Raw genomic sequence first — 27,322 nt, forward strand, 5'->3', positions numbered from 1 at the left:
AGCTCCCTCTCCATTGAAGTATTTAAGCAGAGACAAGATATGGGAAAGGAGATTTCTATTCAGGTAGAGCAAGATGAGGTATCCTCTGAAGTCCCTTCCAGTTTCTCTGATTTTACAGTATTGAATTACCAAATATTACCAAGAAGTACACAGTGTTCCTTGGTGGTGACAGTGTTGCTATTATACACGAGTGAGCAAGCATGTCTCTCCAGAGAGGGGAGGGCACCCGGAGGACTGCCTAGTGAAGACCCACCCTCCTTCCTGTGCCTTGGGTCTGCTGCCTTCCCCAGGCCAGGGAGGACCTTGGCTCCTGCCCACTCCGGGAGTTTTCCAGGCTCAGGACGTCCCGAAAACAGGAAGTCAGACAATGGCTGCCCCTTATCGGCCCCACATTCCTTTCAGGTGAGGCCCAAGGGGGAGGGGCAGGTATATGTCTCTGCCTAGATCCCCTGGCCATGACCAGGCCATGGGGGCTGGGCCTCCAAGGCCGGATTCCACTAGGGCCCCAGTATTCACGCAAGCCATCCTCTTGACCTTCTAAGGCAGGGACCTCGCTAGCTTCCCGTGTTGGAAAAATCCCAGTCAACCTTCCACCCCAGGCAGAGTATCTTCCTGTTGTCTGTCATTGACTCCTCTGGCCAGCTTTTCCTTCTTGGCTTGCCTAGCACAGGAATGGGGAAGCTGAAGGCCACCTTTGAGGCAGCAGCAGAACACACTTCACCTATATAAATAATGTGTTACAGTTTGCAAAGTACTTTACAGATATAATCTCATCTTATCCTAACACAACTTTGGGAGTTGTTTTTATACCCATTTTAGAAATGAGAAAACTGAGGGTCAGAGGCTAAATGACTTTTTCATGGTCGTACAGTCAGGAAGTCAAACCCAGGTCTTCCTCATTCTAGTCTCAGTACTCACTCCACTATACTAATAGTAGAACTAACATTTTATTTTTTTAAGGAGAGATATTTAAAAGATGGAATATTAGATCCTAGAACATCAGGGCAGAAAGAGACCTTAAAGTCCATCTACTTCAATCTTCCTATTGTGTGGATGGGGAAACTGAGGCAAACAGAGGTTAAGTGACTTAAGAAGTTAAAACTACGTGTAGAGTGAATGACAAAGCTGGATTGGAAGACTTGGAGAGATTTTGAGACCCTCTCTCTCTTAACCAGGCAACCGGTGGTGCAGTGGATAAAGCAATGGACCTAGAGTCAAGAAGACCTGAGTTCAAATTTGACCATGGACACGTTAAGTGTGTAACCCTAAACAAGTCACTTAACCCTTGTTTGCTTCAGTTTCCTCAACTCTAAAATGGGGGGAATAATGCTGCCTACCTCCCAGGATTGTTGTGCAAGAGACTATATTTGTAAAGCATTTAGCACCATCCCTTGCACATAATAGGTGCTTAATAAATGCTTGTCACCTTCTTCCTCTCTTCCCTTCTCCAATGTCTGGTACTGACCGACTCCTCACCCTGTTGAGCCTGCACTGACTGCTACTGGGTATATGATACAGCTCATAGCAGTTACAAAAACCTGGCCAGGTCATGAGAGAGGCAGCAGCCTAACTGGGGATGGAAGGCCTGGGAAAGCTGGCCATTGCCCAGGCTTCCAGGGGAGCAGAGAGACATCTCTCAGCTCATCAGTCCTGAGAGGCTGATGTGTGGGGACAGCAGCTCAGACCTCCTGCTCCTCTCCATCACTACCCCTGAGCATTTCTGCCCGCTCAGCAGATTCCTGCTGGAGTACAGGAGGGGGACAAAGGTGAGGATCCCACCCATCCCTCCCCTCTGACCTCTTGGTCCCAGCCCCATGTCTAGCCCCATCCAAATCTGAGCTCTAAGCCAGGATCCCCTGCTTTCTCCTCAAGTCATTTCAGCATGGAATAGCAGAAAGAACCCTGGGCTAGGTGTAAAGACATCTGGGTTCATATTTTGACTCAGACACCAACTCAATGGATCTTAGAAAATTTTGTCACTTCTCTGGGCCTCAGTTTCTTCATCTGTAAAGTAGGTACATTGGACTAGATCAAGGGTTCTTAACCTAGCGTCATGAACTTAAAAAAATTTTTTTGATAACTATTTCAATATAACTAGTCTCCTTTGTGTTTTATCTTATGTATTTAAAAACTTGATTCTGAGCCAGAGGTCATGGACTTTACCAGGCTAAGTGCCAAAGGGGCTGCGACACAAAAAAACTTAAAAGCCTTCGTTTGGGCTAAAGGATTTTGAAAGAAATTCTAGAAAGTCAATAGCCTGGGAATAGGGGGAAATAAAACTTAAGCAAGCCAGGAGAGGCAGGGCTGGAAAGTAGATAGACCACTGGACTTGCGGGTCAGAAAGACTCAAGCTCAAATAATCCCAGAAAGTCAGAGCTTAGAAGTCTTATGGTGAAACCCTTGTAGGTAACTTAAATATTACTGGGTTCAGAGAAAGGGGAGAAGAAGAACTGTTTGGACAGGGATAATAGACTGGAAGTAAACTGGGGAAACCCAAAACTCCCCAAAGTACAAGGAATGGGGAATTATGGATTGGCAGTTGATACCAACTGCTACCACAGATCCACCTAGCCTGGGAGTCTGTGAAATGAACAAGGGAGTAGACTGGGACCAAAGAATTATAAAAATACAGGTTTAATACAGACTATAAGGTTAAAGATGATGGTTGAGGTCACACTTAACCTAAAACACTAAGGACCAAACTCGGGGTTAAAAGTTGAAGATCTGGGAAATCCCTACACTACATTAAGCAGGCAGCTGAGACACAAGGGACAAATGGGATCTCACGTAGATGGAACCTCAACTCCTGCCTGCCTGTCTAAACTTCCAAATCTGCTTTAAAACCTATTTCCCTCTTACATGGTTCGCATGGACTAGTACAGGGTTGCCAGCAGGCCCCAGGCAGCCCACCACCCTCCAGGTTTTGCCCAAAAGAATCAAGATAAGCTGAACTCTCTAGAAATCCTCACTACTAACTACAAATGAAAAGTCAAAGATGTTCTCAAAGACTGACTGAATCCAACACCTTTAATTTACAGATGAAGAAACTGAGCCACAGCCATTCTTTAAAACACTTTGGAACTCTTCCCTGCCCCCCCCTCCCCAATGCTAAACTGTGAATACTGTATTTAGTAATTTCTGGCTGCTTTCCCAGATCAATATTTGCTATGACTTCCCTTTATGGTTCAGGAAGTATCCTGAGGCATTGGGGGGTGGGGTATGGCTTGAGCCCCAACCAGTTATGTTCTCCCCATGTTCTCCTCATAGATGCCAGTAAGTAGCCAGTTCCATTTAACATCAATTAGCAGGGAGGAGTGGATCTATACTTCAAAGCTATATAGAGATTATTTCCCCCACCCCCGCCAAGACCTCAGAGACATCCTCTCCCCTATTTCCCCTTGGTTTCTGGGAAGAGTGGGCACAAACTTAGTTCAATTTCATCCTAGCCTGAATCCCACTGAGTTCAAATTCAGATTCAACCTGATGGTCAAATGAGTCTTTGTCTCCGCCACTGCTGGGCTGGCTCCCAAAGGTAAATCCCAAAGGCCACTTCCTGCTCCTTGCAGCTTTGATGCACGGCTGACCACGACACCTGGATTCTGCAGTACTATTCTTCTGAGCTTTCAAAACCCACAAACCTGGAGCGTGCCCTCCCACAAATATTCACAGGGTCTGCAGGAAATGGGGGCACACACATAAAGCCTACAGGCGAGACACACACGTAAATGCTCATGGCCAAGGCAGCTCACATGCCCAGCATGTCAGGGTGTGGCTTTTCTCTTCTTTTTGTGAGCTCCTCATACTTCTTAGCCTGGGTACGGTGCAGTATCTCCACCTCTGCTAGGCTCCCCGTGCCTCTCGACAGTTAGGCCCTCCAAGATTCCTCCCTGGCTGTGCTGGGCATGATGTCTCCTGCTGGATAAACTGTTCTACTACAAGATGCCATTACCAAAGGAGGATTTTGAGGAGAGAAAAAATTCCCTCTTCCTTTCTCCCTCCCCTGCTCTTGGGAAGATTTACAAAGGAAAATGCAAAGAACAATTCCCTCTCAAGAGTTGGGTTCTATCTCCACATTCTGGTGTCTCCTTAACTATTTGAAGGATTCTCAGAGTTTGCTCACACTTTTATTTTTTTTTATTTGTATTTGTATTTATTTGAAACCCTCACCTTCCATCTTAGCATCAATATTGTATATTGGCTCCAAGGCAGAAGAGTGGTAAGGGTGGGCAATGGGGGTTGAGTGACTTGCCCAGGGTCACACAGCTAGGAAGTGTCTGAGGCCAGATTTGAACCTAGGACCTCCCATCTCTAGGCCTGACTCTCAATCCACTGAGCCACTCAGCTGCCTCCTTTGCTCACACTTTTAAAAATCAGCAAGGATGGGGTCAATTTTTTGGCTAGCCAATGACTAGCCCACCACCACCACCACCACCACCCCGCTACAATAATAGCTAGTGAACGCTCTTTTAACGTTTACAAAGCACTTTGCAAATATTGTTATTATGTCCTCACAACAACCCTGAGAGGAATTATTATTATCATTCCCATTTTACAGTTGAGAAAATGAGACAGACTGCAGCTAAGTGACTTGCCAAGGGGGCCACAGCTACTAAAAGTCCGAGGCTGGATTGGAACCCAGAACTTCCTGACTCCAGGCCCAGCACTCTATGTATGGCACCACCTAGCAATCAAGTTGATTCAGGAATGACTAAAGTAAAATAAAGAATATTATTACGCCGGCCCATCAAAACCTGAAACCAACGGGCCACTCCCAATTTCACACCCTTGCTGGTCTGAGAAGAGGTCATTCTGGGTGTGAGCCACTCCAGGGTTCCCCGCTTTTATAAGCATAAAAGCAACGAGATTCTAAGCGAGACAAAGCCATCCCACCTCCTTGTGTCTGTTCCCTGCCCCTTAGACACCCACCACCCGCGCCACACTATCCTGTATCCATTCTGCGGCTGATAGACTCTGGGAACTCCCTAACACCAAGGAAGGAAGGAAGCAAGGGAGGAAGTACACACAAAAGCTGGTTCTCCTTTTCTCAGTTGCCTTTTGGGCCTGAGATTCCCCCCACACTAATAGCCCTCCTTCTAGCCTTTCCTGATTCCTCTTAATGCTGGCGCCTTCCCTCTGTTGATCATCTCTGATTGAATTGTACACAGCTGTGTGTACAGGGTCTCCCTCTTTGGACTGTGAGCTCCCTGAGGGCGGGGACTGTCTTAGCTTGTCCCCAGGGTTGGCACAGTGTTTATTGACTTTTAACAGATGCTCCCTGAATCCACACCTCAGCACCCGACCCACTGGGCTCCCTCTCGTGCTATGGACAGTGCTCTAATTCAGGTGCCAAGTTCGTCTTGGGGCTCAAAAGTCCTAATGGTACTAAAAAGTACCATTTCTGCCCAATCAGGGTCGTGATACTAGAGGCCAAGTGTGATGATTTCGTTGTTCTTGGTGATGAAAAAAGCTCATATTAACATTTCGCAGATCTTTCCCATCTTCACCTCTTGTCTTCCCAGGTACATCCTTAATTGCCCTCCGGATAACTACATAGCCGAGTCTGTCTTTAACCCTCTCTCTCTTCTCTGTTTTATGACGTTCATTTTTATGACATAATTTATGACATTAACATTATGATGACGATGGCGCGATCCTTCATCGCTACTATAACTCCATTATCAACTCACTATTCCACTCTCCTCAGTGACTCTTCCAAACCTTTCAGGAGCCTCTTTCAGCTCCCATGGCTCCTCCTCCTCCAGTTCTTTGCCTCATATTTTACAGAAAAAAAATTAACACCGTTTGCTATGAAGGCCTTCTTCTCTTTCCCATCATTTGTCGCTCAGACGCCTTCTGCCACTCTCTCTTCTTTACTTATGTCTCACATGAAGGGGCCTTCCTCCTTCCCAAAGCAACCCCTCTACTTGTCCACGTGATCCCATTCTGTCCTCTCTCCTCCAACAGATTGACCCTTCTGCCATCCCCGACTCTATCACTTATTGTCATTCTCTCCCTTATCCTGAAAAAACAAAACCTGACTTGATCCTTCCATCCCTGGTAATTATCATCCTATTTCTCTTCTGTCCTTTGTGACCAAATTCCTTGAAAAGCCATTCTATGATAGATAGGTGACCTCCAGTTGCTCTCTTTACACTCTCTTTTTAACCCTTTGGACTTCATTCTACAGTAACTGCCCTCTCCAAAGTTTACAATGATCTCTTCTTTCTTTTCTTTTTTTAAATTTAAACCCTTAACTTCTGTGTATTGGCTCCTAGGTGGAAGAGTGGTAAGGGTGGGCAATGGGGGTCAAGTGACTTGCCCAGGGTCACACAGCTGGGAAGTGTCTGAGGCCAGATTTTAACCTAGGACCTCCCGTCTCTAGGCCTGGCTCTCAATCCACTGAGCTACCCAGCTGCCCAATGATCTCTTCTTGATGGCCAAATCCAGCGACCTTTTCTCAGTTCTCCTTCTCCTTGACCTCTCTGCAGCCTTTCACATGGTGGATTGCTCTCTCTACCCCCATATTGCCTCCTCTCTGGGTTTTGGGGATACCACTCTCTCCTACTCTTCTTCAGACCTATTTGGGTGACAACTCCTTGTCCATGTCCTTTGCTAGATCCTCATCCAGGCCATGCCCTCTAACTGGCGGCGGCGCTCAGGGGTCTGTCCTGAGTTGTCTCCTTCTCTTCTCCCTCTACATGACTTCACTTGGTGATCTCATCCGCTCGGGTGGATTGAATGACCATCTCTATGTCAGTGATTCTCAAATCTGCCTTTACCACCCCACACTCTCTGCTGACCTCCACTCTTGCCTCTCCCACTGCTTTTCAGAAGTCCTGAACTGGATATCCAGTAGCCATCTGAAACTCAACATGTCCAAAACTGAACTCATTATCTTTCTCCCTAAACCCTCCCCCGTCATCTTCCCTATTACTGTAGAGGGTAACACTATGCTCAGATTCACAGCTTAGGAGTCCTCCTGGATCCCTCACTGTCTCTCATCTGGCCACGTCCAAGACGTGGCCAGGGCTTCTGAGTTGACTCTTGCATTCTTTTGTAAACATGCTCCTTGCTCTCCTCTGACACCACCATCATTCTAGTAGTGCAGACACTCACCCCCTCACTCCTGGACTCTTATATACTCTTATATACATTACTATGTGCATTATGTACAGTAATAGGCTACTGGTGGATTTGCCTGCCTCACATCTTTCCCTATTACAATCCATCTTCCATTCAGCCTCTAATCCAGGGGTTCCCAAACTCTTTTGGCCTTCTGCCCCCTTTCCAGAAAAAATATTACTTAGCCCCCTGGAAATTAATTTTTTTAAATTTTAATAGCAATTAATAGGAAAGATAAATGCACCTGTGGCCATCACCACCTCCTGGATTGCTGCAGCACCCACCAGGGGGCGGTGGTGCCCACTTTGGGAATCACTGCTCTAAACTAATTTTCCCAAAAAATCATTCCCTACTCAATAAACTCCAATGGCTCCCTATTACCTCCAAGATCAAATATACTTCTTTTTTCCTGTTTTTATTTTTTTCAGATACACATAGAAACAATTTTTGAGAATTGTTTCATAACATTTTAAAATTCAGATTTTCTCCCTCCCTACCATCCCCCTCCAAGGTGATGAATAGTCTGATTTATGTTATGCCCATACTTTCATGTGATACATAATTCCAAATTGCTCAGGTCATGATAGAAGACACATCTCACATATACAATAGAAATCTCCTGAAGGAAATATAGTGAAAGATGCATATTTTGATTTCAGATTAGTTTCCAGCAAGTCCTTCTTTGTCTGTGGATAGCATTTTCATCATGAGTCTCTTGTAGTTATCTTGGAGACGTGCTTTGCTGATAACAGTTTAGTCTTTCCCAGTTGATCAACATACAATATTTCTGTTACTGTATACATTGTTCTCCTGGTTCTGCTCACTTCACTTTACATCAGTTCCTAGAAGTCTTTCCAGGCTTTTCTAAATTCATCCTGTTCCTTCTTCCTTATGGCACAATTGTATTCCATTACAACTATCTACCACATCTTGTTCATCCAGTCCTCAAACAATGGACAACCCCTCAGTTTCCCATCCTTTGCCATGCCAAAAAGAGCTGCTAAAAGCATTTTGGTCCAGGTGAGTCCTCTTCCTTCTCTCTGATCTCTTTGGGCTACAAACTCAGTAGAGGTATTGCTGGGTCTGAGGGCGTGTGTAGTTTTGTGGCCCTATACTAACAGTAATTCTTATATCTTATTCCCCAGCAGTTCCACAAATGAAAGACTCCATTTCTCAGCTCCAAGCATTTTCTGTTCCTGTCCTCCATTCTGTGATGTTCTGTCTACCTCCTCTCTTCCACCTACTGACCTCCTTGGCTTCCTTTACATCCCAAATAAAATTCCACCTTCTACAGGAAGCCTTCCTCAACAATTCTTAATAATCCCACTGCCTGAACCAGGAGAACCTTATACACAGAGACGTATATACTGTGGCACAATCGAATGTAATGGACTTCTCTACTAGCAGCAATGCAGTGATCCAGGACAATTCTGAGGGACTTATAAGAAACAATGCTATTCACATCCAGAAAAAGAACTGTGGGAGCAGCAACACAGAAGAAAAACAACTGCTTGACCACATGGGTCAATGGGGATATGATTGGGGTTGTAGACTCTAAGCAATCACCCTAGTGCAATATCAATAATATGGAAATAGGTCTTGATCAATGACACATGTAAAACCCAATGGAATTGCTCGTAAGCTATAGGAGGGGAGAGAAAGAACATGAATCATGTAACCATGGAAAAATATTCTTAATAATTAATTAATTAAAATTTTTAAAATTAAAAAAATAAAAATCCCACTGCCTGCCTGAGATGTACTAAGATTTCACTTTATTTCTTCACTTTTCTTTTGTTTGAGTTCTTTCACAAAATGTCCAATATGGAAAGATGTTTTTACACTATTACACACATAAAATCTATATCTGATTGCTTGCCATCTCAGAGAGTGGGGAGGGGACGAAAGGAGGATGAGAATTTGAATCAAACTTAAAAAGATGTTAAAAATTTTTTTTCATGTAACTGAGGGGGAAAATAAAATAAAAAATGATTCTACTCCATTCCCTCTGTTATTTCTTTATCTTTTATATCTAGCTTTGTATTTATTTGTTTGCATCTTGTCTCCCTCATGAGATTGTGAGTGCCTTGAGAGCACAGTCCCGAGTTTTATCTCTTTTTGTATCTCCAGCACTCAGCACAGTGTTTGGCACACAGTAGGTGCTTAATCAATGTCTATTGATTGATCCATCAGCCTCCTCTGTAAGACTTTACAAATAATTTTATATCATAAACCAATATTGCCCTTAGCTGCCATATCTCTTCCCTTTGCAAGTAAGTCAATTAAATAATTAGAGGTTAAGACTCTTTTAAAGTTTATTTAACTTCCTTCTTTTGACAATTGACTCATATAAATGAAGCTTCTCTACACAAGAGGCATCAGTGTCCTTTATTCATCTCTATTCCGATTTTCAGCATCAGTTTCCTGTCTAAATGGATCAGGTGGGAGTTGTTCTCAATGTACATTATTATTTGTCTGATTTTCTTCATTTGCTCATACTCCTTCGTCCCACCTGGTCCAGTCCCATAGAATCTGGATTTTTGTTTTATTTTCAGTCATTCAACAAGCATTTTTGAAGACACGGCAAATACTCTGTGAGAAACTGGGGCTATAAAGACAAAGAACAAGACAATTACAATGGGCTTTAGGCTAATTTGGTGGTGTGACTATATACAGAAGCGAAGAGATAAGAGATAACTATGTTCACATCAACAAATAGTAATTTCCTGTCTATTAAAGTATAATAAGTTTCACTTTCTGTGATATGATTTGTTGCTCGTCATGTGATTCTTTTCTGGATGGGTTAGCCTGAACTTAGAAGGTTGCCACATTCCTCCTCCCTGGTCCACACATTAAATTGTTTTATGTCTTTTAAACTCTTATCTTCTATCTTAGAATTGATGCTAAGTCCTGGTTCCAAGGCAGAAGGCTAGGCCATGGAGGTTAAGTGACTTGTCCAGGGTCACACAGCTAGACAGTATCTGAGGCTAGATTTAAACCCAGGACTTCCCGTCTCTAAGCCTGGCTCTCAATCCACTGAGCCTCCCAGCTGCCCCCAAATGAGACATTTGTAAAGTACATGGCACAGTGCGTGGCATATAGTAGGTGCTTAATAAATACCTGTTTCCTTCCTTCTCTGCAACTTCTAGTCTTAAACAGTCACTGAGGTGACCAGCCCAGGGTGTTCCACATTCAGTATGGGTCAGAGGCAGGACTTTTGAACTCGGGTCTTCCTGGTTCCGAGGTCAAGCGTCTATCTCATACCTCTGTTGCCTCTCAGATCAAAGTACATGATTCATTGAGAGGGTTTTATGGAGTTCTTTGTAAGATTTCTCTGCCTCTTCCTTCCTTAGGCTGGTCTTTGGCGAGCCGACTTAGTCAGTGTGTGGCTGGGACCATCCTCGGAGTGTGTCAGCATCTGCTCTCCACACACCTGTCCTTAGAATAATAGTCACCTGCAAACGTTCCCTCATTTCATCCTCCTCCCAGCAGCCCTGGGAGCGAGGTCCTTCCGTTGTGTCCTACTCTTCACGACCCCATGAACCGTCGCTATCTTTGGGGTTTTCTTGGCAAGGATACTGGCTGGAGTGGTTGGTCGTTTCCTTCCCCAGTGAATCCAGTGGATCCTTTTGTCCAGCATCAGACGGTAAGTGACTTGCCCGGGGTCACACAGCTAGCACGTATCTAAGGCTGGATTAGAAAGCGGGTCCTTCTAACTCCAAGTCCAGTACTCTTAAAGATCTTTTTTTTTTTTTTTAAACTGAATTTCCCCTCAATTATCAGTAGAGCTCATTTGTAGCATGTGTTTTCTGGACATTTTGCCATTCAAATTCTCCCCCTTGTCCCTCCTCCCCAAGATGGCAAGCGATTCAATATGGGTTCCTCATGTGATGTCATGCAATCCTCAGACCCAGAACTCTTAGCCCTTGAGCTAAAGCTGCCTCTTGGCATCAGAAGTGGGGTGAATGAAGTGCTGTTCTGACCCCTGATTTATAGACAAAGAAACTGAGGGGCTGACCCAGGGGAACATGGAGTTGCCGAGCAAGCTTGAGATAGAACTCAAACTTGGTGTCCCAAGAGAGTCCAGAATCATCTTGACACCCAGACAGGGGAGGCATCAGGGAAGGACTTGGGGGGGGGGTCCTTCCCTGTGCGAGCTGCTAATAAAGTCATCCAATTTGATGCCAGAAAGAACCTTGGGGACCTCGGAACACTGGGCTTGGGCATCTCAGCTCCTTCTAGGCTGGGGCTTAAGAGTGGAGTTTCCAAGCACAAATTCAATCAGCAAATCAATCCAATAAGAATTTATTAAGCTAATAATACATTTACTAATTATTATCAATTTTTTACTTAATCTAATTAATCCAATCAATCAATTAATTAATTGTGATTAATTTATTAATTACTTTAATATTATTTATTTAATTTTTATTAAAGCCCACCAGGGATTGTACCAGGGACCCAGAATTCAGTCACAAAAAATAAAATAGTCCCTGCCCTCTGGGAGCTTACTGGAGGAAAAATAGATCTGCACAAAGTCAATACAAGTTCATTTGAAGGAAGGTGCTGAGGCAGCTAGGTAGTTCAGTGGATAGGGAAAGCCAGACCTGAAGATGGGAGGTCCTTGGTTCAAATATGGCATCAAATATTTCCTAGCTGGGTGATCCTGGGCAAGTCACTTACCCCCAATCGTCTCCACTATTTAGTATCGATTCTAAGGCAAGAAGATAAGGGGGGGGGGGCGGAATGGAAGATTCTAAGGCAGAAGGTAAGGGTGGAAAAAATTTGGAGCGAAGCTCTAAAAGCTGGCAGGCCCTTAGGTAAAAGGTATGTGTGGCCCCCAATACTTGCCCAGGCAACCCAAAGCAGCTTAAGATGGAATTGGGAAATTTAACAAAATAAGTAAAAACTAGAATAAAACAGAGGTAATCCTATTATGTGGTTTTCTAAGTCAACCTGTGGCCCATAGAGAGCCTTCTATCTGGTTTATGGCCCCCATTTCAGTGTCACTGTCATAAAGGAAATGTGAGACTCTAGGAGAGGTGGGCATGAGAGGGAGTGCTCGCCAGGTGTGCTGAACAGCCTGTGCAAAAGTATGGAGAGAGGAGATAGGAGTTAGACAAAGAAATAAGACTACCAGTTTAGCTGGACCAAAGAGTGTGGTGGGTGTGTGGGGCAGCCTGGGAAGGCAGGTTGCATTTAGGTTTTGAAGGGGCTTCAGTGTCAAAGGAAGGAAGGGGCAGCTCAATGGTGCAGTGGACAGAGTGCCAGGCTTGGAGTCAGGAGGACCTGGATTTCACTCTGGCCTTAGACACTTTCTAGCTCCATGACCTGGGGCAAATGATTTAATCTCTCATTTGTTTAGTCCTTCCCATTTAAGAGTGGTTACTAGCAGAAACAGCTCAGTGACTCAATGGACAGAGCCAAGAATTGAGAGCTCCTGGGTTCTAATGTGACCTCAGACACTTCCTAACTGTGTGACCCTGGGCAAGTCACTTAATCTCAATTCCCTAGCCCTTATGGCTATTTTGCCTTTGAATCAATACTTAATATCCAGTTTGAAGTTATAAAATAAGGGTTGATTAAAACAAACCAAAAAAAAGGACTTGTTACTAGGACAGAAAGTAAGGGTTATAAAAAAAAGTTGAGCAAAGGAAATTTTATTTGCTACTAGAGGTAATAGGGAGTCACTGTTGTTTATTGAGCAGGGGAGTGCCACCACCAGATGTGTACTTTAAGAATATCCATTCAACTGATTGAAAAATGGACTAGAGAGGGGAGAAACTTGGAACCAGTTAATCAGTGAAAGCAGTTGTCCAGGTAAAAGGTGAAGATCTGAACTAAGGGGTGGCTATGCCAGTGGAGAGATGGGGATGCATGGGAGAGATGCTGAGGAGGCGGCATAAAGATTTGGCAGCTGTTGGGATGGGGGTAGGGAGCCAACAGAACTGAAGATCAGATGACGTTCTTGGGACCCCATTGGGCTGAGAGGATGCTGGTACCCCATCAGAAACAAGGAAGTTCAGAAAAGGAAAGGGTTTGGGGGAAAGTTCATAGATCTAGAGCAGTTGTTCCCAAACTTTTTTGGCCTACTGCCCCCTTTCCAGAAAAAATATGACTTAGCCCCCTGGAAATTAAGTTTTTAAAAAATTTTAATAGCAATTAATAGGAAAGATAAATGCACCTGTGGCCATCACTGCTCTCCTAGATTGCTGCAGCACCCACAAGGGGGTGGTGGCGCCCACTTTGGGAATCACTGATCTAGAGTGAAGGCTCTTCAAAAGCCATCTGGTCCAGCTCCCTCGTCTTACAGATGAGGAAACTGAGGCTCACAGAGATGAAAGGACTTGCTCACCGTTACAAAGGCAGGAAGAATCCGAGGCAGAGTTTGAACCTAGATCCTTGGGGACCACCACAGCTTGTTGCCTCCTATGATAAGGTCTGTTTTGGACATGAGCCTATGGGGGCATCCAGATTGAAATGTCCAAAGGGCAGGAAGAGCTCAAGGGGGACCCCAGAGTCGGGACCAGAGGTCTGGGAGCAATGAGTGTAGAGAGGAAAAGCTGAAGGCAGGGGAGCAGATGAAGAGACAGAGCCAGAGACAGGGAAGAGAGAGAGACACACACACACACATACTCAGAGACAGATAGAGAGATTCAGAGATGGAGAGGGTCAAAGAGATAGAGACACAGAGACAGAGTCCAAGACACAGACACAGAGAGATAATTAGATAGAAAGAGAGAGATTTAGAGATGGAGAGGGTCAAAGTGATAGAGACACAGAGACAAGGGTCCAAGACATAAATAGAGAAACAGAGACAGAGATAAATGGAGAGAGAGAAATTCAGAGACAGAATCAAACAGATACAGAGACACATAGAGATAATTAGATGGAAAGAGATAGAGATTCAGAGGGTCAGAGAGACACAGAGACACAGAGACATGGCGAGACAGAAAGTGAAAAAGAATGTCAGAGAGGAAAAGGGAAAGAGAGACATATGTAAAGAAAGACTCAGAGATAGACAGAGATAGGGAGAAAGAGGAGAGATACATACAGAGTGAAAGAAAGAGGGAGGAGAGAGGAAGGGAGAGGGAGAGAATCGGAGACAGACAGATATGGCGAAGGGAGAGACAGAACCAGAGAAGGAAAGAAAGAATGGACCTGGGTGCAGCTGGTAGCACAATGAATAGAGCACCAGGCCTGGAGTTGGAAAGACTTGGGTTCAAATCTGACCTCAGACACCCTAGTTGTGTGACTGAAGGCAAGTCACTTAATCCTAATTGCCTAGTCCTTGCCACTCTCCTGTCTTAGACTTGATGCTGAGACAGAAGTTAAGGGCTAAACCAACCAAACAAACAATCATAGGAGTAACTAGGTGCCTCAGTGGATTGACAGCCAGGACTAGAGACTAGTCCTGGGTTCAAATCTGGCCTCAGACATTTCCTAGTTGTGTGACCCTGGACAAGTCACTTGACCCCCATTGCCTAGCCCTTACCTCTCTCCTGCCTGGGAGCCAATGCACAGTAGTGATTCTAAGATGGAAGGGAAGGGTTTAAAAAGCCCAAAGGAATAGATGTGGGTCTAGGAGTTGGCACAAACTTCAGAGGGGCTCAGAGCCCGGGGAGTGAGCAGTGGCTTTGACAGAGGATGGACAGGCAGGTCCCTCCTTCACAATGGCGAGCTTGAGCAAAGGCCAAAGGGCGATGCATCCGGATCCTGTTCCCTGCGCAGGTCCTTGTGGGATGGACTGGCCTTTGCCAGCCCTTCCCTGGCTGAGCTCCTGGGGTACATGGGAGGAGAGGACGGCCGCCCTGTCTCCCTTTTCTCCTGCCTCCCTCCTGCTGAGCTAGTGAAGGATGGCTGCGTGGAAGGGAGCCCCCCCTCTGCACTTCCCATCCCCACTTCCCAGGGCAGAGAACGGAAGCGCTCAGTGGGCAGACAGGAGGCAGCTCGGGTGTGAATCAGGTTTATTTACAATTGGCAGTAAGCAAAATAAATATTCTTAAAGGCAGAAAGTACAGTAAAGAGAAAAGGGAGAGTGCTATCTGCCCAGGGGAGGGGTGGGTGGAAAGGAATCCCAGGCCTAACGCCAGGTTCCTCTCGTGCTGGGTGACGGCCGGCGTGGCGTCCGTCTGTCTGTCCGTGCTCGGGGATCCTCAGAGAGCCTCCAAGGATATCCCCTGGCTCAGCGGGGTCCCCAGGCCGTGGGAGAAAATGATGGGGGGAGGCAGACGGGTGCCAGGGTGGGGGTGAGTGGACCTGAGAGAGGAGGCTTCAGCCTCCTTTTTACAGCCCTGGGAAAGAGGGGGGTCCTGGGGGCTCTGGTCCCCCCTGGCTGGCATCCTCCTGGGACCGCCACATCAGCATATTCCCCTCTGCCAGGATGGCCCTGAAACAGGCGGGGATTAGGGGCAGCTCACGCTTCGTTGAGGTTGAAAGGCAGGATTTGGGGAGGAGGGCAGGGGGTAGGGGGCCCTTGAGGGAACTGCCATGTCAGCAGAATTGGATCCAAGGATTGGGGGCTCTGCTGTCTGTGGGAGCTGAACCCCGAGCCGAGCAAACTCTTTAGCACCGCCAGGCTGTGGCTCCAATCTGGGCAGTGGGTGACGGGTGGTGAGCATTTCTTGGGGGACACCCAAATCCTCACCCAGGAGAAGGCCCGAAGGGCTGGAGGCAGGCCAAGGCCGGGGTGGGCAGGGGGTCAGTGGTGTGGGCTCATGTCTTCCATGCCGACCCTGCCCCACACTCCCACCACAAAGCTCTCGATGTCACACTCGTTGGCCCCTCGGAGAATGCGGAAGTGCCCCTTCTCTCCCCAGGTGGGGCCCCATGAGTTGGCGGCCGTCTGTTAGAGAAAAGAGGGGGGCATCAAGAGAGGCAGGGAGAGGGACCCTCGTCACAACCAGGCATCCCATTGGGCCCGGCAGCCCCCTGAGTGTAGGGAGCCGTCTACCCCTAGACTAGGGTCTCCCTCCAAACAGCTCCCTCTTCCCTCTGCCTCTCCCACCCAAAGGCTCTCAGATGAGAGGCCTTGGAACTTGGGGGTCTGTCTTTTCACTCCTGCTCCACCCCAGAGGACATTGGGACTCACCCAGTATTTCAGTCTCTGTCCATCAGGCTGCCTTTCCTCTCCCCACCTTTAGGACAGGATAGTGAGTCAGAGTCAAGTTCAGGGCCTAGACATCATCCAACCTACGTCCTCCATTTTGTAAAGGAGAAACGGAGGTCCAGGATGGGCAGGCTCACAGGCCAGGGGCCCCTTCTTCCCAAAGGGCCTTCGGGGGAGCGGCTCCTCCCCGGAGCTTCAAGGTCCTCTTCTGGGCCTCCCTCAGCCTGGTTTCCTCAATCCCCTATTGCCATGGTGACTGGAGTTGTTGACTATTAGTCTGGCTTTCCTCCTGGAATGTTTCCTGCCCCAGGGGTCACCCCTTCTCCCCTCCCCTTCATGCCCTGAAAAGTACCAGGAAGGGGGGGTAGGGGTGGGGACAAGCCATTCCTTCCTTGTGCCAAGGGGACGGAAACTGTGCCCGAGAACACTGGATTTGGAGTCAGAGGACTCGGCAGCCCTGCAAGGCCCTTCTCTTTGACTCAGTTTCCTCCTGCATCAGCTGACCCAGGGAGACTTTGGATGGATGGCTTTTTTTTTTAAATAACTCTCACCTTCCATCTTAAAGTCCATACTTTAAATTGGTGCCAAGCCAGAAGACGGGTAAGGGCTAAGCATTTGGGGTCACACAGCTAGGAAGCCATGTTTGAACCCAGGACAGGAGTTTTATCATCTCTGAGTGCCTCCAAGTAGGGACAAAGCCTGGCCTAACAGGAGGAGGTGGGCACTGTTTGCCCCTCGATGCCCAGGAAAGCTCTCTGCTCTCTGCTTGCCTAGCCAACTGGCACGAGGAGAAAGAGCAGCAGCTCAGAGAATCCCAGGAGCTCTCAGAGGTCACTGACTCATTTTAGAGGAAGGAAGACCAAGGCTCCAAGAAGGGTCTGGACGGATATTTGTCGAGGTAACACTTAAATTAGAGGCTGTGGAGCTCCTGACCATTATGCTGCCCTCGGACACCTTTCTGCAGCCCCCAGATCAGGCCCTGCCCAGGCTGGCCCTGGCACCCTTCCCAGAAGGCACTTCTTACCCCGTGATTTTGACAGAATGAGTTCCATGTTGACGGTAGCGCGCAGGCTTCCCCAGACTGGCTGGTGTGTGTTTATAGATGCCGCTCTTGTATAAGAAGAAATCTTCATGCACTTCCATGAGGGCTGTGGGCACAGGAGTGTCTGATGGGCACCAGGGCAGGGCATCCCCTGTGCTCATGCACCAGGGCAGGGGAAGGCTGGCGGCCATTTGACGCCTTCTCCCCACTCTCCCCACCCAGCGCCATCCTCCCTGTTGGGGCCACTGTGGGGAGGAACGTTCTGCCTGAAGCCTGGGGTGCCAGCTGGGGTGGGCACAGCCCTAGGCCCACACTGAACGGGAAGGGGTGTCCGTGGTGACCTCTGCCTGACAGGCCCAAGCAGGGAGACTTTCCTATCAGGTGGGGACAAGGCAGGGAGGGTTGGACCAGAGACAAGCTGGAATTTCCAGGGTCCCTGCCAATTCCTAAGTCTGGGAGCCAGACTCCGGGAGGGAGGGAGAGGAGGAAAGGGAGGAGGAGCGCGAGGGCGCAATGGGAAGCAGCCTTTACCTTGGACAGGCCCATTCTCCATCAGCTCCTTCATGATGTCTTTCTCCTAGGGAAGGGAGAGAGGTTGGCCCGAGGGGTCCCCGTCTCCCTCCGCCTGGCGCTTCCCTTGCGGGGCCGCCCTCCCCTGCTGCCTCTCCCCCTCCCCTGCCCCTCCCCTACCCCTCCCTCTCCGCCCCCACGCCTGGGCGCTCACGTCCGAGGAGAGGCGATAGGGCGGTGTGGCCTGGTAGATGTGGTTAGCGTGGGCCTGGCTGTTGGGGCAGTGGGCAGTGGCCTGCCGTTTGCCCCGGCCCATGTTTCGACTGTGCATCATGCAGGGGGCCGCAGGGGCCGTCCCGTCCTGATTCCCCGCAGAGAAGGGGTAGCAGTGGTTGGACACGAGCCTACGAGGGGGCAGGAGGCGGGAAAGGCTGGTGAGCGCCCTGCCGGTGCCCGCTTCCCTCGGCGGCCCCTCTGCCCCCAGAAACAGCACCCACAGACGCCCGCCGGGGTACCCCCTCCGCCGCCCCCAGCCGCGGCTCCCTCCCCCGCTCCCTCCGCGCCCCAGCCTGCTCACCCGCGGCGCCGCAGGAACCACCAGGCCCCATCGAGCCGGCCGCCCCGGCAGCCTTTCTGATTGTGGGTGTCGCAGGACAGCAGGTTCTGGGGGGACAAGGCCGGGGTCATGTGGCCCATGGAGTGGATGGAGATGCGGTCTGAGGCCACGGCTGGAGAGAGGGAGAGGGCGGAGGAGAGATCGGACCCAGGCCGGACCCAGGCCAGCCCCAAGCCGCTGTGCCCCACCCGCACTCGGCACAGCCCCAGCCTCTACCTGCGGTGGAGAACGCCCAGGAGCCGGCGCAGTTGCCCTGGTCCAGGGGCTCGTGGATCAGGCCAGGCCATTTCTCGGAGGCGTTGAAGGCTGGGGGAAGCGTCTCCTGCGGTGCCATGACCATCTGCGAGGCACAAGCAAGCCAGCGTCCCCTGAGCTTCCCCGAGGCGTGGGGGGGGGGGGGCTCCCCGCGCGGAGTCCTCAAGCTTTAGGCCCACTAGGCCGGGCTGGGCCGTTCGAGAGCTGGGGAGGGGCCTGGGGCCCGGCCAGGCGCCTCTTTTTTTTTAATTCTTACCTTCTCTCTTAGAATGGATACTCATTCTCAGTGCCGAGGCAGAAGAGCTAAGGGCCGGGCAACTGGGGTGAAGCGACTGGCTCAGGGTCCCACAGGCCTGGAGCTCTATCTCCGGAGCCATCTGGGCCCCCTCCCAGACTCTTATACTATTTTCTTCTCCCTGGGCCTCATCTGTGTAATGGGCCCTTTCCAGCCCTACGTGATGGCCTTCTGTGATTTCTTTTTTTATCCATTTCTCTTCTTTCAAGGGGGAAGGGAAGGGCACACATTTATATGGGCCGGGCACTTGACAAATATTCTCCCCTTCGATCCTCACAGCAACCTGAGAGGCGGTGTTCTGATTAGCCCCACTTTTACAGTTGAGGAAACTGAGGCTGCACTAAGTGACTCGCCCAGAGTCCCACAGCCAGCGAGTGTCTGATGCTGGATTTGAATTCAAGCCTGCCTGACTCCCAGGCCTTGGGGTGTCCTCTAGCTCTGTGTTGCCTCTTTCAACAAAAACAAGAGTTTCAACCAAACTTGTTTGTGCTGGAAGCCCCTGTAGGACGTGGGACCCACGGGCCCTCCTGCCATTGGAGAGGGAGGCTGGCCGGACAGGGATCATTATTCACATTGGACAGAGGAAGACACTGAGGCCCAGAAGGAAACAATTTGACCGAGAGCCAGAAGGAACCTCCAGCCCAACCCCCTTGTTTTCCATATGGGGAAACTGAGGCATAGAAAAGGGAGGTAGTAGCTTGGCCAGGGACGCTCTGTGAGTTAGCAAGAGGGCCAGAGCTAGAACCCAGGCTTCCTGACTCCCAGGCCAAGGTATCCCTTTCGGGCATTAGTCCATAACTTTTGGCCTCTGTGTCTTCCTTCAGTCCCTCACCTCTGTCATTCCTTCTCTGCCTCTTCCTTGCACATCCTCCTTCCCAGGCTAAAAAGCCGTCCAAGGCCATGCGGACCTTTGGCTCCAGGAACTGGGATAGAGGAGAGGAGGGAAGGGAGTGTCACTAAGGGGGCCCCATAAACTGGCAGCTTGCCAAGGCAAAACAAAAGGAGGCAGAAAATAGCCAGGGGCGGGAAGGCCAGAAGACTCGGTCACCAGAGCAGGGGCCATTCCGCTGGCCCCAAGGGTTCTCCTAGCCAAGGCTCATCTCAGCCAAGTCCTGGCTCCCTTCATTCTCCCATCAGACACTTGGAAGCGTTTTTTCAGTGCGGATCACCCTCCTCCTCACTTGGGGGACAGAGGGAAGGGGGCACAGGCTCTTAGCCTCCAACCCAACCCCAAGGTCCCAGGCCCAGAGCCAGAGCCTGCCTTTCCCAGAAAAACCTCCCTGTCCCTGGGAACTGCCAAAAGTCCAACCCACACAAGGCCCCCATGGGGCTTCCCTGGATGGGCCAGCATGGGACAGAGGGGGAAGTCTAGAGATGGGCCTCAGTTTCTCCATCTGCAAAATAACTTTAGTAGTTAAACTCTAAGGTTTCTTCCAGCTTGGTGTCTATGAATGCCCTCTGGTGATATGCCAATGAAGATGCTGACCCTGCAGATGTGTGGTCGAAGAAAAGGGACATAGAGTCTGGCCTAGGGGACAGAGTGACCCACAGGGAGTCATCCAGCCAGAAGATCTGAATCGGAGTCCTAAGTCAGACCCTGGGCAAGTCATTGCACCTCTTTTAGACTGTTTTCTCAGTTGTCAAATTATGTATTATGAGGATTAAATGAGAGATCTATGTGAAGTTTGAAAACTTAAGTGTTACAGAAATGTGAGTTATTATTATCAGAACCCAAGGATGCAGAGAGCTTAGAACAGGGACTGTCAGATCTGGGAAGGGCCTTAGAACATGGAATGTCAGAACTAGGGGAAGCCTTAGAACAGGGGTCAGCAACATATGACTCTTTTTGCAGGAGCCATAAAGTCCATTTTTTTCAGGCTCTGTTACAGGAGCGCACTGTGAACACTGTACGGCTCTCACGAAATTACATTTTAAAAAATATGGCGTTTATGGCTCTCACGGCCAAAAAGGTTGCCGACCCCTGCTTTAGAACATGGAATGTCAGAGCTAGGAGAAGCCTTAGAACATGGAATGTCAGAACTAGGAGAAGCCTTAGAACATGGAATGTCAGAGCTAGGAGAAGCCTTAGAACATGGAATGTCAGAGCTCAGAGGATCTTAGAATGTGGAATATCAGAAGTGAGAGAGACCTTAGAAGATAGAACGTTAGACCTGGGAAGGATCTTATAACAGATTATAAGAGTTTAGAACACAGACTGTGGGAGCAGGTGGTGGTTGATTAGAGTGTTAGAGCTTCGAGGAAACCTGGAATCGATGAATACAGAATGTCAGAAGTGGGAGAGCCTCTTGAGGTCATCCCTGGGCTTTACAAAGAAGGAAACTGAGGTCTAGAGAGAAGGGACTTTCTCAAGGTCATACTGCAAGTCTAGAAGTCCTATCTTCAGAATGGCAGAACTAGCTGATCTCGGGGTCTCAGGGTCCCTCTCCAGGTGGGTTTGGGGTCTTGAGGAGGGGGTTGGCCACAGGAACTCTGTCTAAAGCACCCACGCCTGGCATTCACGCCACATTGGGATCTCCATTCCCAAACTCACTTGTATCTCATTCATGTTCATGACAGAAGAGGCAGGCCGGACTGTGCCCAGGCGGTATCGGATCCCCTCATCAAGGGTCATCCCCCAGAAGGCACTGTGGTTCCCAGCAGTCCACCTAAGGGTAGAGGGGGCAAAGGAGTCACAGGGGCTCTGGGAGAGGGCAGGGCTCAGGTGGGCAGTGGCTGCATGGAGCAGAGATTCAAGGAGATGATGGCTTCGAGGCCCGTGTGCATGGCCGTTGGTGTGCGTGTGCTTGAGAGATCCCCACGTGTGCACGTGTCGAAGCCCTCGGGAGGGCGAGGGTCCCGGCCCACGTGTATCCATGGCCGGAGCCCAACAGGCTCTTCTTACCCGTAGTTGCCACGGTTGATGGCGTCGATCAGGTCCGGGTTCACCAGGCAGGGCTCCTGGTCGCACTCCCACTGCCCATCGGCCTTGCAGGTGCTGGCACAGAGGGAAGGATAGGGTTAAGGAAGAGCCTGGGAGGGGGGCCGCAGCCACTCCCCTGTCCCCTCCTCCCAGGCTCTCGCCTGCTACCAGCAGTCTCTGGAGGGGGAGGCAGCAGGAAGGAAACCCTCGTGTCATGTCAAGTCGTGTCATGTCAGGAAGTGGGGGCTGGTGTGGGGCCTTCCCAGGAATGTTCCCCCCAGCGGCCCTGATTCCTGGAAAGGGCTGGAAAATGGGGGTGGGGGGCTGACCCTGGCTATGGAGGAGGGAGAGGAGGGGGTACTGCCTGAGGCTCCCCTTCCCCAGGGCATTCAGTGCCCACTTCCCACAAGCAGGCAGTCCAGGGGAACCTTGGGAAATGTGGGGCAGGGAAACTGCTGGAGGGCAGATACTGGGAGCTGCTGGCCAAGAGAGGGGATGAAGGCTGAAGCATGGAGCCCTGCCTCCCAGGGAACTGAGGGGTTAATGTCCAGCCTTCCGGCCTCCCCTCCCAAGCCGGTGTCTGGAATCTGGGACCTGCTCATACATCCAGTTGGCCAGGGCCCATTCCATCTCTGGCCTGCTCCGACTTGCCCCGGGAACAAGGGTTTGGGGGAACTGATAGCCCTCAATGCCCCCAAAGGGCCAGGTTGTCCCTCCCTCACTTCTCCACCCCACCCCCAGCCTCTAGCCTCCAGCTGGCTCAGCCTCAGCCAAAACTGGGCCTGACCTTCCATCAGGCTCCTTAAAAGGTATCGATTGAGGCCCGCGGGAGCCCCAGGGGGTGTGGAGACAGACACAGCGGAGGAGACTTGGAAAGAGAGCCAGCCTGGGAAAATCGGGGCGAGGGGTCCCCTGGCCCCCAGCTGGAGGCTCTCAGGATGGCATGTCCCAGGCCCTAGCCCCAGCCCTTAGGCTCTCGCCCTCCCCCTGCCAGATCCTCCCTCCCTTCAAGGACTTCATCACTCACCATCGATTACAATTGTCTTGGTAGGTCCCAAGGGTTGGGTACACACGTCCCTGATACCTGCACCCTGGGGATGGGGGAGGGGTCAGGGGCTGGGGTCAAGAGAACCAGACTGGGCCCCTTCCCCAGCCCCCAGCCCTCCAGCCCCCTCCCCTGGTCCTCTTGCTTCTAGACAAGTTTCTGAATCTCCCTCCCAGAGTCTAAGCTCCTTCCCCATTCCGGTAAAGATTTCCGGGCCCCTCTGGTCCCCCAACACACATTTAGCCCCTCAGTAGCTTGGATCATTCCCAAGGTCCTGGGGAGAGGAGAGAGAGAGGCCAGAGGGGCTCCCCAGGGCCCCAGGCTTTAGTGTAGGACCCAGGAGGCTTGTGGTATTGGGGGAGGAAGCCAGCTGGGTTTATAAATCATCAGGCAGAACAAGCTGACAAGAGGCAGGACCATGTAAATGAGGGGGAGCCTTGATTTAGGAGGGCAGGATCAGACAGACGCCAAGGGGTGACCCCTCTGGCTGTCCTGATGGAGCTAGGCAGCCCATTCCTCAGAAACTGGGCAGAGGGCCACCAGAAGCCAGCTGAGGAGCCCCCCAAATGTCAGGGCATCCCCGAGAAAGCAGGTGGATGCCCTCCAAACACCACGGATCCCCCAGGCAGTAAAAGTCCAACTGTGCCCCAAAGACAGAATATCCCCTAGTGCCTGGGCCTGGGGCTGGTGGGTGAGTCAGGGGGCGGTGCTGGCTGGGGACAGCTTGAGCCTGTGCCCTTACAGAACATGGAGAGTTCAGGCTAGAGAGAACTAGAATCAGGAGGGAGTAGGGGGGACTCTGGGAAAGGGGCTGAAGAGCTCCCTTAAGGGCCATCTTCCTCTTCTAGATCCAACTTGGAGAAGGCATTATTTATTTTTTAATTTAGATTTTTTTAGTTTGGGAGAATGTTAGGGTCAGGAGGGCTACAGTCAGATTTCACAGGGTCAGGGAACTTGGATGGGAAAAAACATTTTGATTTCTCATTGAAATGGAGCATTTCTTTCCATTTTTCATGAACTCTAAAAGTACGTCTATTATTTTGAGAAGGATTCAACAGGCTTCACTAGATGGCCAAAGGGGTCCATGACCCCCCAAAAAGAGTTAAGAGCCCCCTATTCTAGTCTGATCTCATTTTACAGTTGGAGGAACTGAGGCCTAGAGAGATTTGCCCAAGCTGTATTAGCCCCTGAGCTTGGATTCAAACCTGGGGGTGGGGGGAGGCAAGCAGATCCCTACATACCTTGGATGAGAGGGAAAGGGGGTGGAATGCCCAGGCAGAAGTCCCAGAAGTCAGGGCAACAGTCAGAGACAGTACGGTTACAGAAGAGGTCACAGTAGCAGAGGGTGCCCAGGTAGGGCAAGCTGCAGTCATCCTCCCGGCCTTTGCAGCAGAGGTCTTGTGCCTGACAGTAGGAGCCACCTGCATCCCGGATGCCCCTGGAGTGTAGGCCTGGTGCCAACTCACGGCGACTTCGGCCACTCCGGGCACACAAGGTTCCTGGGCCTGCCAGCAGCAGGGCAGCCAACAAGGAGTTCAGCCACATAGTGCCTGCAGCCCACCCTATGTGGGTGGGGGAAGAGAGGAAGGCTCTGTTAAAAGAACAGGAGACCCAGACTCCTGCCCCCTTTTCCCATCCTCCTGGGTCTCCTCCTATTCTTGGCCTCCAAGGCAAACAAGGGAACACCAGAGTCCCAGTTGTGGTCTGGGCAAAAAGCTTGGGAGGTGGGATTCCTAGGCAATGGCCCCTGAACTAGAACTAATCCTGGGCTAAAAATCAAGCAATAGTTCTAGGGAGACAGCAGGGAAAATGCCACTAAGTGCTGGGGATCAGAGGAAGCCACCCTGGCTCTTGCTCCTGTCTAGGGGGTCACCCTTTGGAAGGGAAGGTTGAAGGAAGAATGGCCTGGCCGGTGCCCCTCAAATCCCTTCTATTTCCCAAGCTACAAGGCTGAAGCCTACTGGGTAATCTAGGAACAGCTCTTCCTATGGATTCAGGCTGGAAGGACCCAGGACTTTCCCTCTGCTAATTCCTATCCTTCAGTCCCAGACTCTCCCACCTCCAAACCCCATTTCTGTTCTCCCCACTTCAAGCCAGCAAGCTTCCCTCTGCCCCTCTTTCTTCCATCTATCCCCAGTCCATCTCTGTTTCTGTTGTCTCTCTGCTCTTGGTCCCCCATCTTTGTCCTCTCCTCCTTCTCTAATCCATTGCCTCCTCTCTGACTTCTCCCTATCCCTCTGGCATCCCTGTCTCTCCCCCTTAGTTCCCATTTCTCCAGAAGGCACTCCAGTCCTCTCTCCCAACCCATCTAACCCCCATCTCTGCCCCCATCTTCTCTCCACCTATCTCCTATGTTCTCCAGTTCTTCCCTCTCTATTCCATTCCTGACTCGTGGTCGTCTTCTCCATCTCACTATCAGTCCCTTCTCCTCCATCATACCTCTAGCCTTTCTTACCCCCTCCCCCCCAATCCGTCCCCATGGCTGTCCCTCTGTCCCTCCTCTCAGAATCAGAGCTAAAAGTGGTCATTTAATCTAGTAGTCTTTCCCTCCTCCTTTCTCCCCCCTCTGTTGCTCTGCTTCTATCCCGTGGGTCCTCGGTGCCCGTTTCTGTCCAGATGCCCTCCTGTGCCCCAGCCCCCCTGGTCCTTGGACCACCATGGGCTGGAGTGTGCAGAGCACGAGGCCACCATCTATCTGCCCCTCCGCCTGTCAAGCTCCCGCCCCCAAGGGAGCCAGTGCCCAGAGCTGAACAGGGAGGGGCCCTACCTGGGTGAGAGGTGTTGGCTCCTGCTCAGGACTGGCACCAGCCCTGAAGTTCCTCCTTCTCTTCTTCCTCTTTCTCCTCCTCCTCTCCCTCCCTTCCCTATTTTCCTCCTCTTCCTCCTCTTCCCCCTCCCTTCTTCCTCCTCTCCCCCCACTGACCCTGGGCAGCCTTCCGGACTTCTTCCTCCCTCTGTCCCCAACAGCCTCCCGGGGCTGGGGCTGGGCAACTCAGTGCGAAGCTGAAGGGAGAGCCCGGGCTTTAGTAGTGGCCCCGCCCAGCCCTGCCCCTAGAGGAGGGACCCAGAGGGGAAAGGCGGGGGAGGTGAGCGCCTACCTGGATTGGCTCAGGCGGCGAAAGGAGACACTGGGGGCACTGGGGAGAAGTGGGGCTGGCGGGGCGGCCGGGACTGTGGAGGGTGGGCATGGGCACTCCTTTCTCCATTCTCCCTTCTCTGCACGTCCCGACCCCAAAACTGCAGCAAGAGGGGTTTGGGCTAGACCCCGGGAGGGACTCACTTCCAGCCGGGTTTTCCCTCGTTTCCGGTTTTTACCCGGAGAACGGCGTGGGGGCCCAGAGTCCGAGGCTGGGGGGAGCGCTCCCAGGACCCTTCTGGGACGACCCAAGCCTGGCGGCCTGGGAGCGACGGAGGGCGGGAGGATCCCCACCTGCCGCCCAGGACCCCCAGATCTCTGTAGCTCGCCAGCCCTAAGGTGCTCTGAAGGTCAGACGGTCTAGTCCCGGGCAGGAGGTCAGCCACACCCCTCCCTGCTTTCCCAGGCCGGGGCTCCCCCTTCAGGACTCTCTCTGGGGCTCCGGCGTTGGCTCTCCAACAGCCTGGCCTGGCTTCCATCGCAAGAGCTAGAACGAACCTTTGGCACCTGAGGTCTGAACCTCTCTTTTTACAGATGGAGAAACCGAGGCCCAGAGAGGGGGAGTCACTTGCTCAGGGGGGCAAGGTAGGGGAGTTTGGATTAGGACCCCGTTCTGAGTTTAGATCCAGGGCTCCTGCTAAAGCTGGGCTGGGCTGGGGGAAGGGTTGGGGCCAGGGCCTGGGGCTGAAGCAGCCTCAGCTGCTGGGAATGTTCGGAATCTGAAGGGGGGGGGGTGGTGAGAAAGAGCCGCTTGGACTCGCTCGGACTGGGCCTGAGGAACCTGGCGGACACCTAGAGCTGGGACCAGAGAGACGAGGTGTACCTAGGGGACCTGAGGACGGAGGGGAGGGTGGAGGGTGGCAGCAGGGACTCAGGCTAGGCTGGCTGGGTGCCTGTAATCTCTTCTCCCAGCTGGGTGCCCCAGCTCTCTCTCAGGGTGGCTTTTCTCCAAGCGCCCACTCCCCAGTCTCAGCCCTCCAGGGGCCAAACCGAGACAACCAGACATTTGCTGGCCGGGTTCCTATAGGGAGAGATGGAGGGTGGGCACCTGAAGAGCTTGAGGCACTGGCACTGTGCCCGGGCAATGCCCGCCCACCCACTCCATGCCCTTTTCTAGGTCTGCCTGGGATCCTCCTCCACACACACACACACCTCTTGTCAGGGATCTGGCAAAGTCGAGGACTCCTGGGTCCTCCTGAAGCCTTGGCTCCTTGCCTGAGGTCACAGGGCCCTCACACCTGGCCTCCACGTGCCAGCTTTCTCCCTCCTCTT

General features: G+C 51.0%; 1 protein-coding gene across 1 annotated transcript; it reads right to left on the reverse strand.

The window, feature by feature from the left end:
- Nucleotides 1-15,083: 15,083 nt before the first annotated feature.
- TINAGL1 (tubulointerstitial nephritis antigen like 1) lies at nt 15,084-25,894 on the reverse strand. The gene is made up of 12 exons (XM_044668023.1): nt 25,682-25,894; nt 24,156-24,476; nt 22,897-22,960; nt 21,852-21,944; nt 21,501-21,615; nt 18,616-18,739; nt 18,361-18,511; nt 17,998-18,187; nt 17,805-17,850; nt 17,256-17,379; nt 16,214-16,259; nt 15,084-15,967 (listed from the first exon to the last, which is right to left on the reverse strand). Exons 2-12 carry the CDS (start codon nt 24,457-24,459, stop codon nt 15,824-15,826), a joined length of 1,401 nt encoding a protein of 466 aa, XP_044523958.1. The 5' UTR covers nt 24,460-24,476; nt 25,682-25,894; the 3' UTR covers nt 15,084-15,823.
- Between the last annotated feature and the right edge of the window lie 1,428 nt (nt 25,895-27,322).

The sequence above is a fragment of the Gracilinanus agilis genome, chromosome 3, assembly GCF_016433145.1.
Source record: "Gracilinanus agilis isolate LMUSP501 chromosome 3, AgileGrace, whole genome shotgun sequence".
NCBI classification, from domain to species: Eukaryota; Metazoa; Chordata; class Mammalia; order Didelphimorphia; family Didelphidae; genus Gracilinanus; species Gracilinanus agilis.

Bases quoted from the DNA above. Each gene is read 5' to 3' on its own strand.
- TINAGL1 (XM_044668023.1), bottom strand. From the start codon at position 24,459: ATGTGGCTGAACTCCTTGTTGGCTGCCCTGCTGCTGGCAGGCCCAGGA. The intron at 18,740-21,500 runs GTGAGTTTGGGA...TGTGCCTCGCAG, and splicing joins TGAACATGAATGAGATACAA to ATGGTCATGGCACCGCAGGA. The intron at 18,512-18,615 runs GTAGAGGCTGGG...CCCTCTCTCCAG, and splicing joins CTGGGCGTTCTCCACCGCAG to CCGTGGCCTCAGACCGCATC.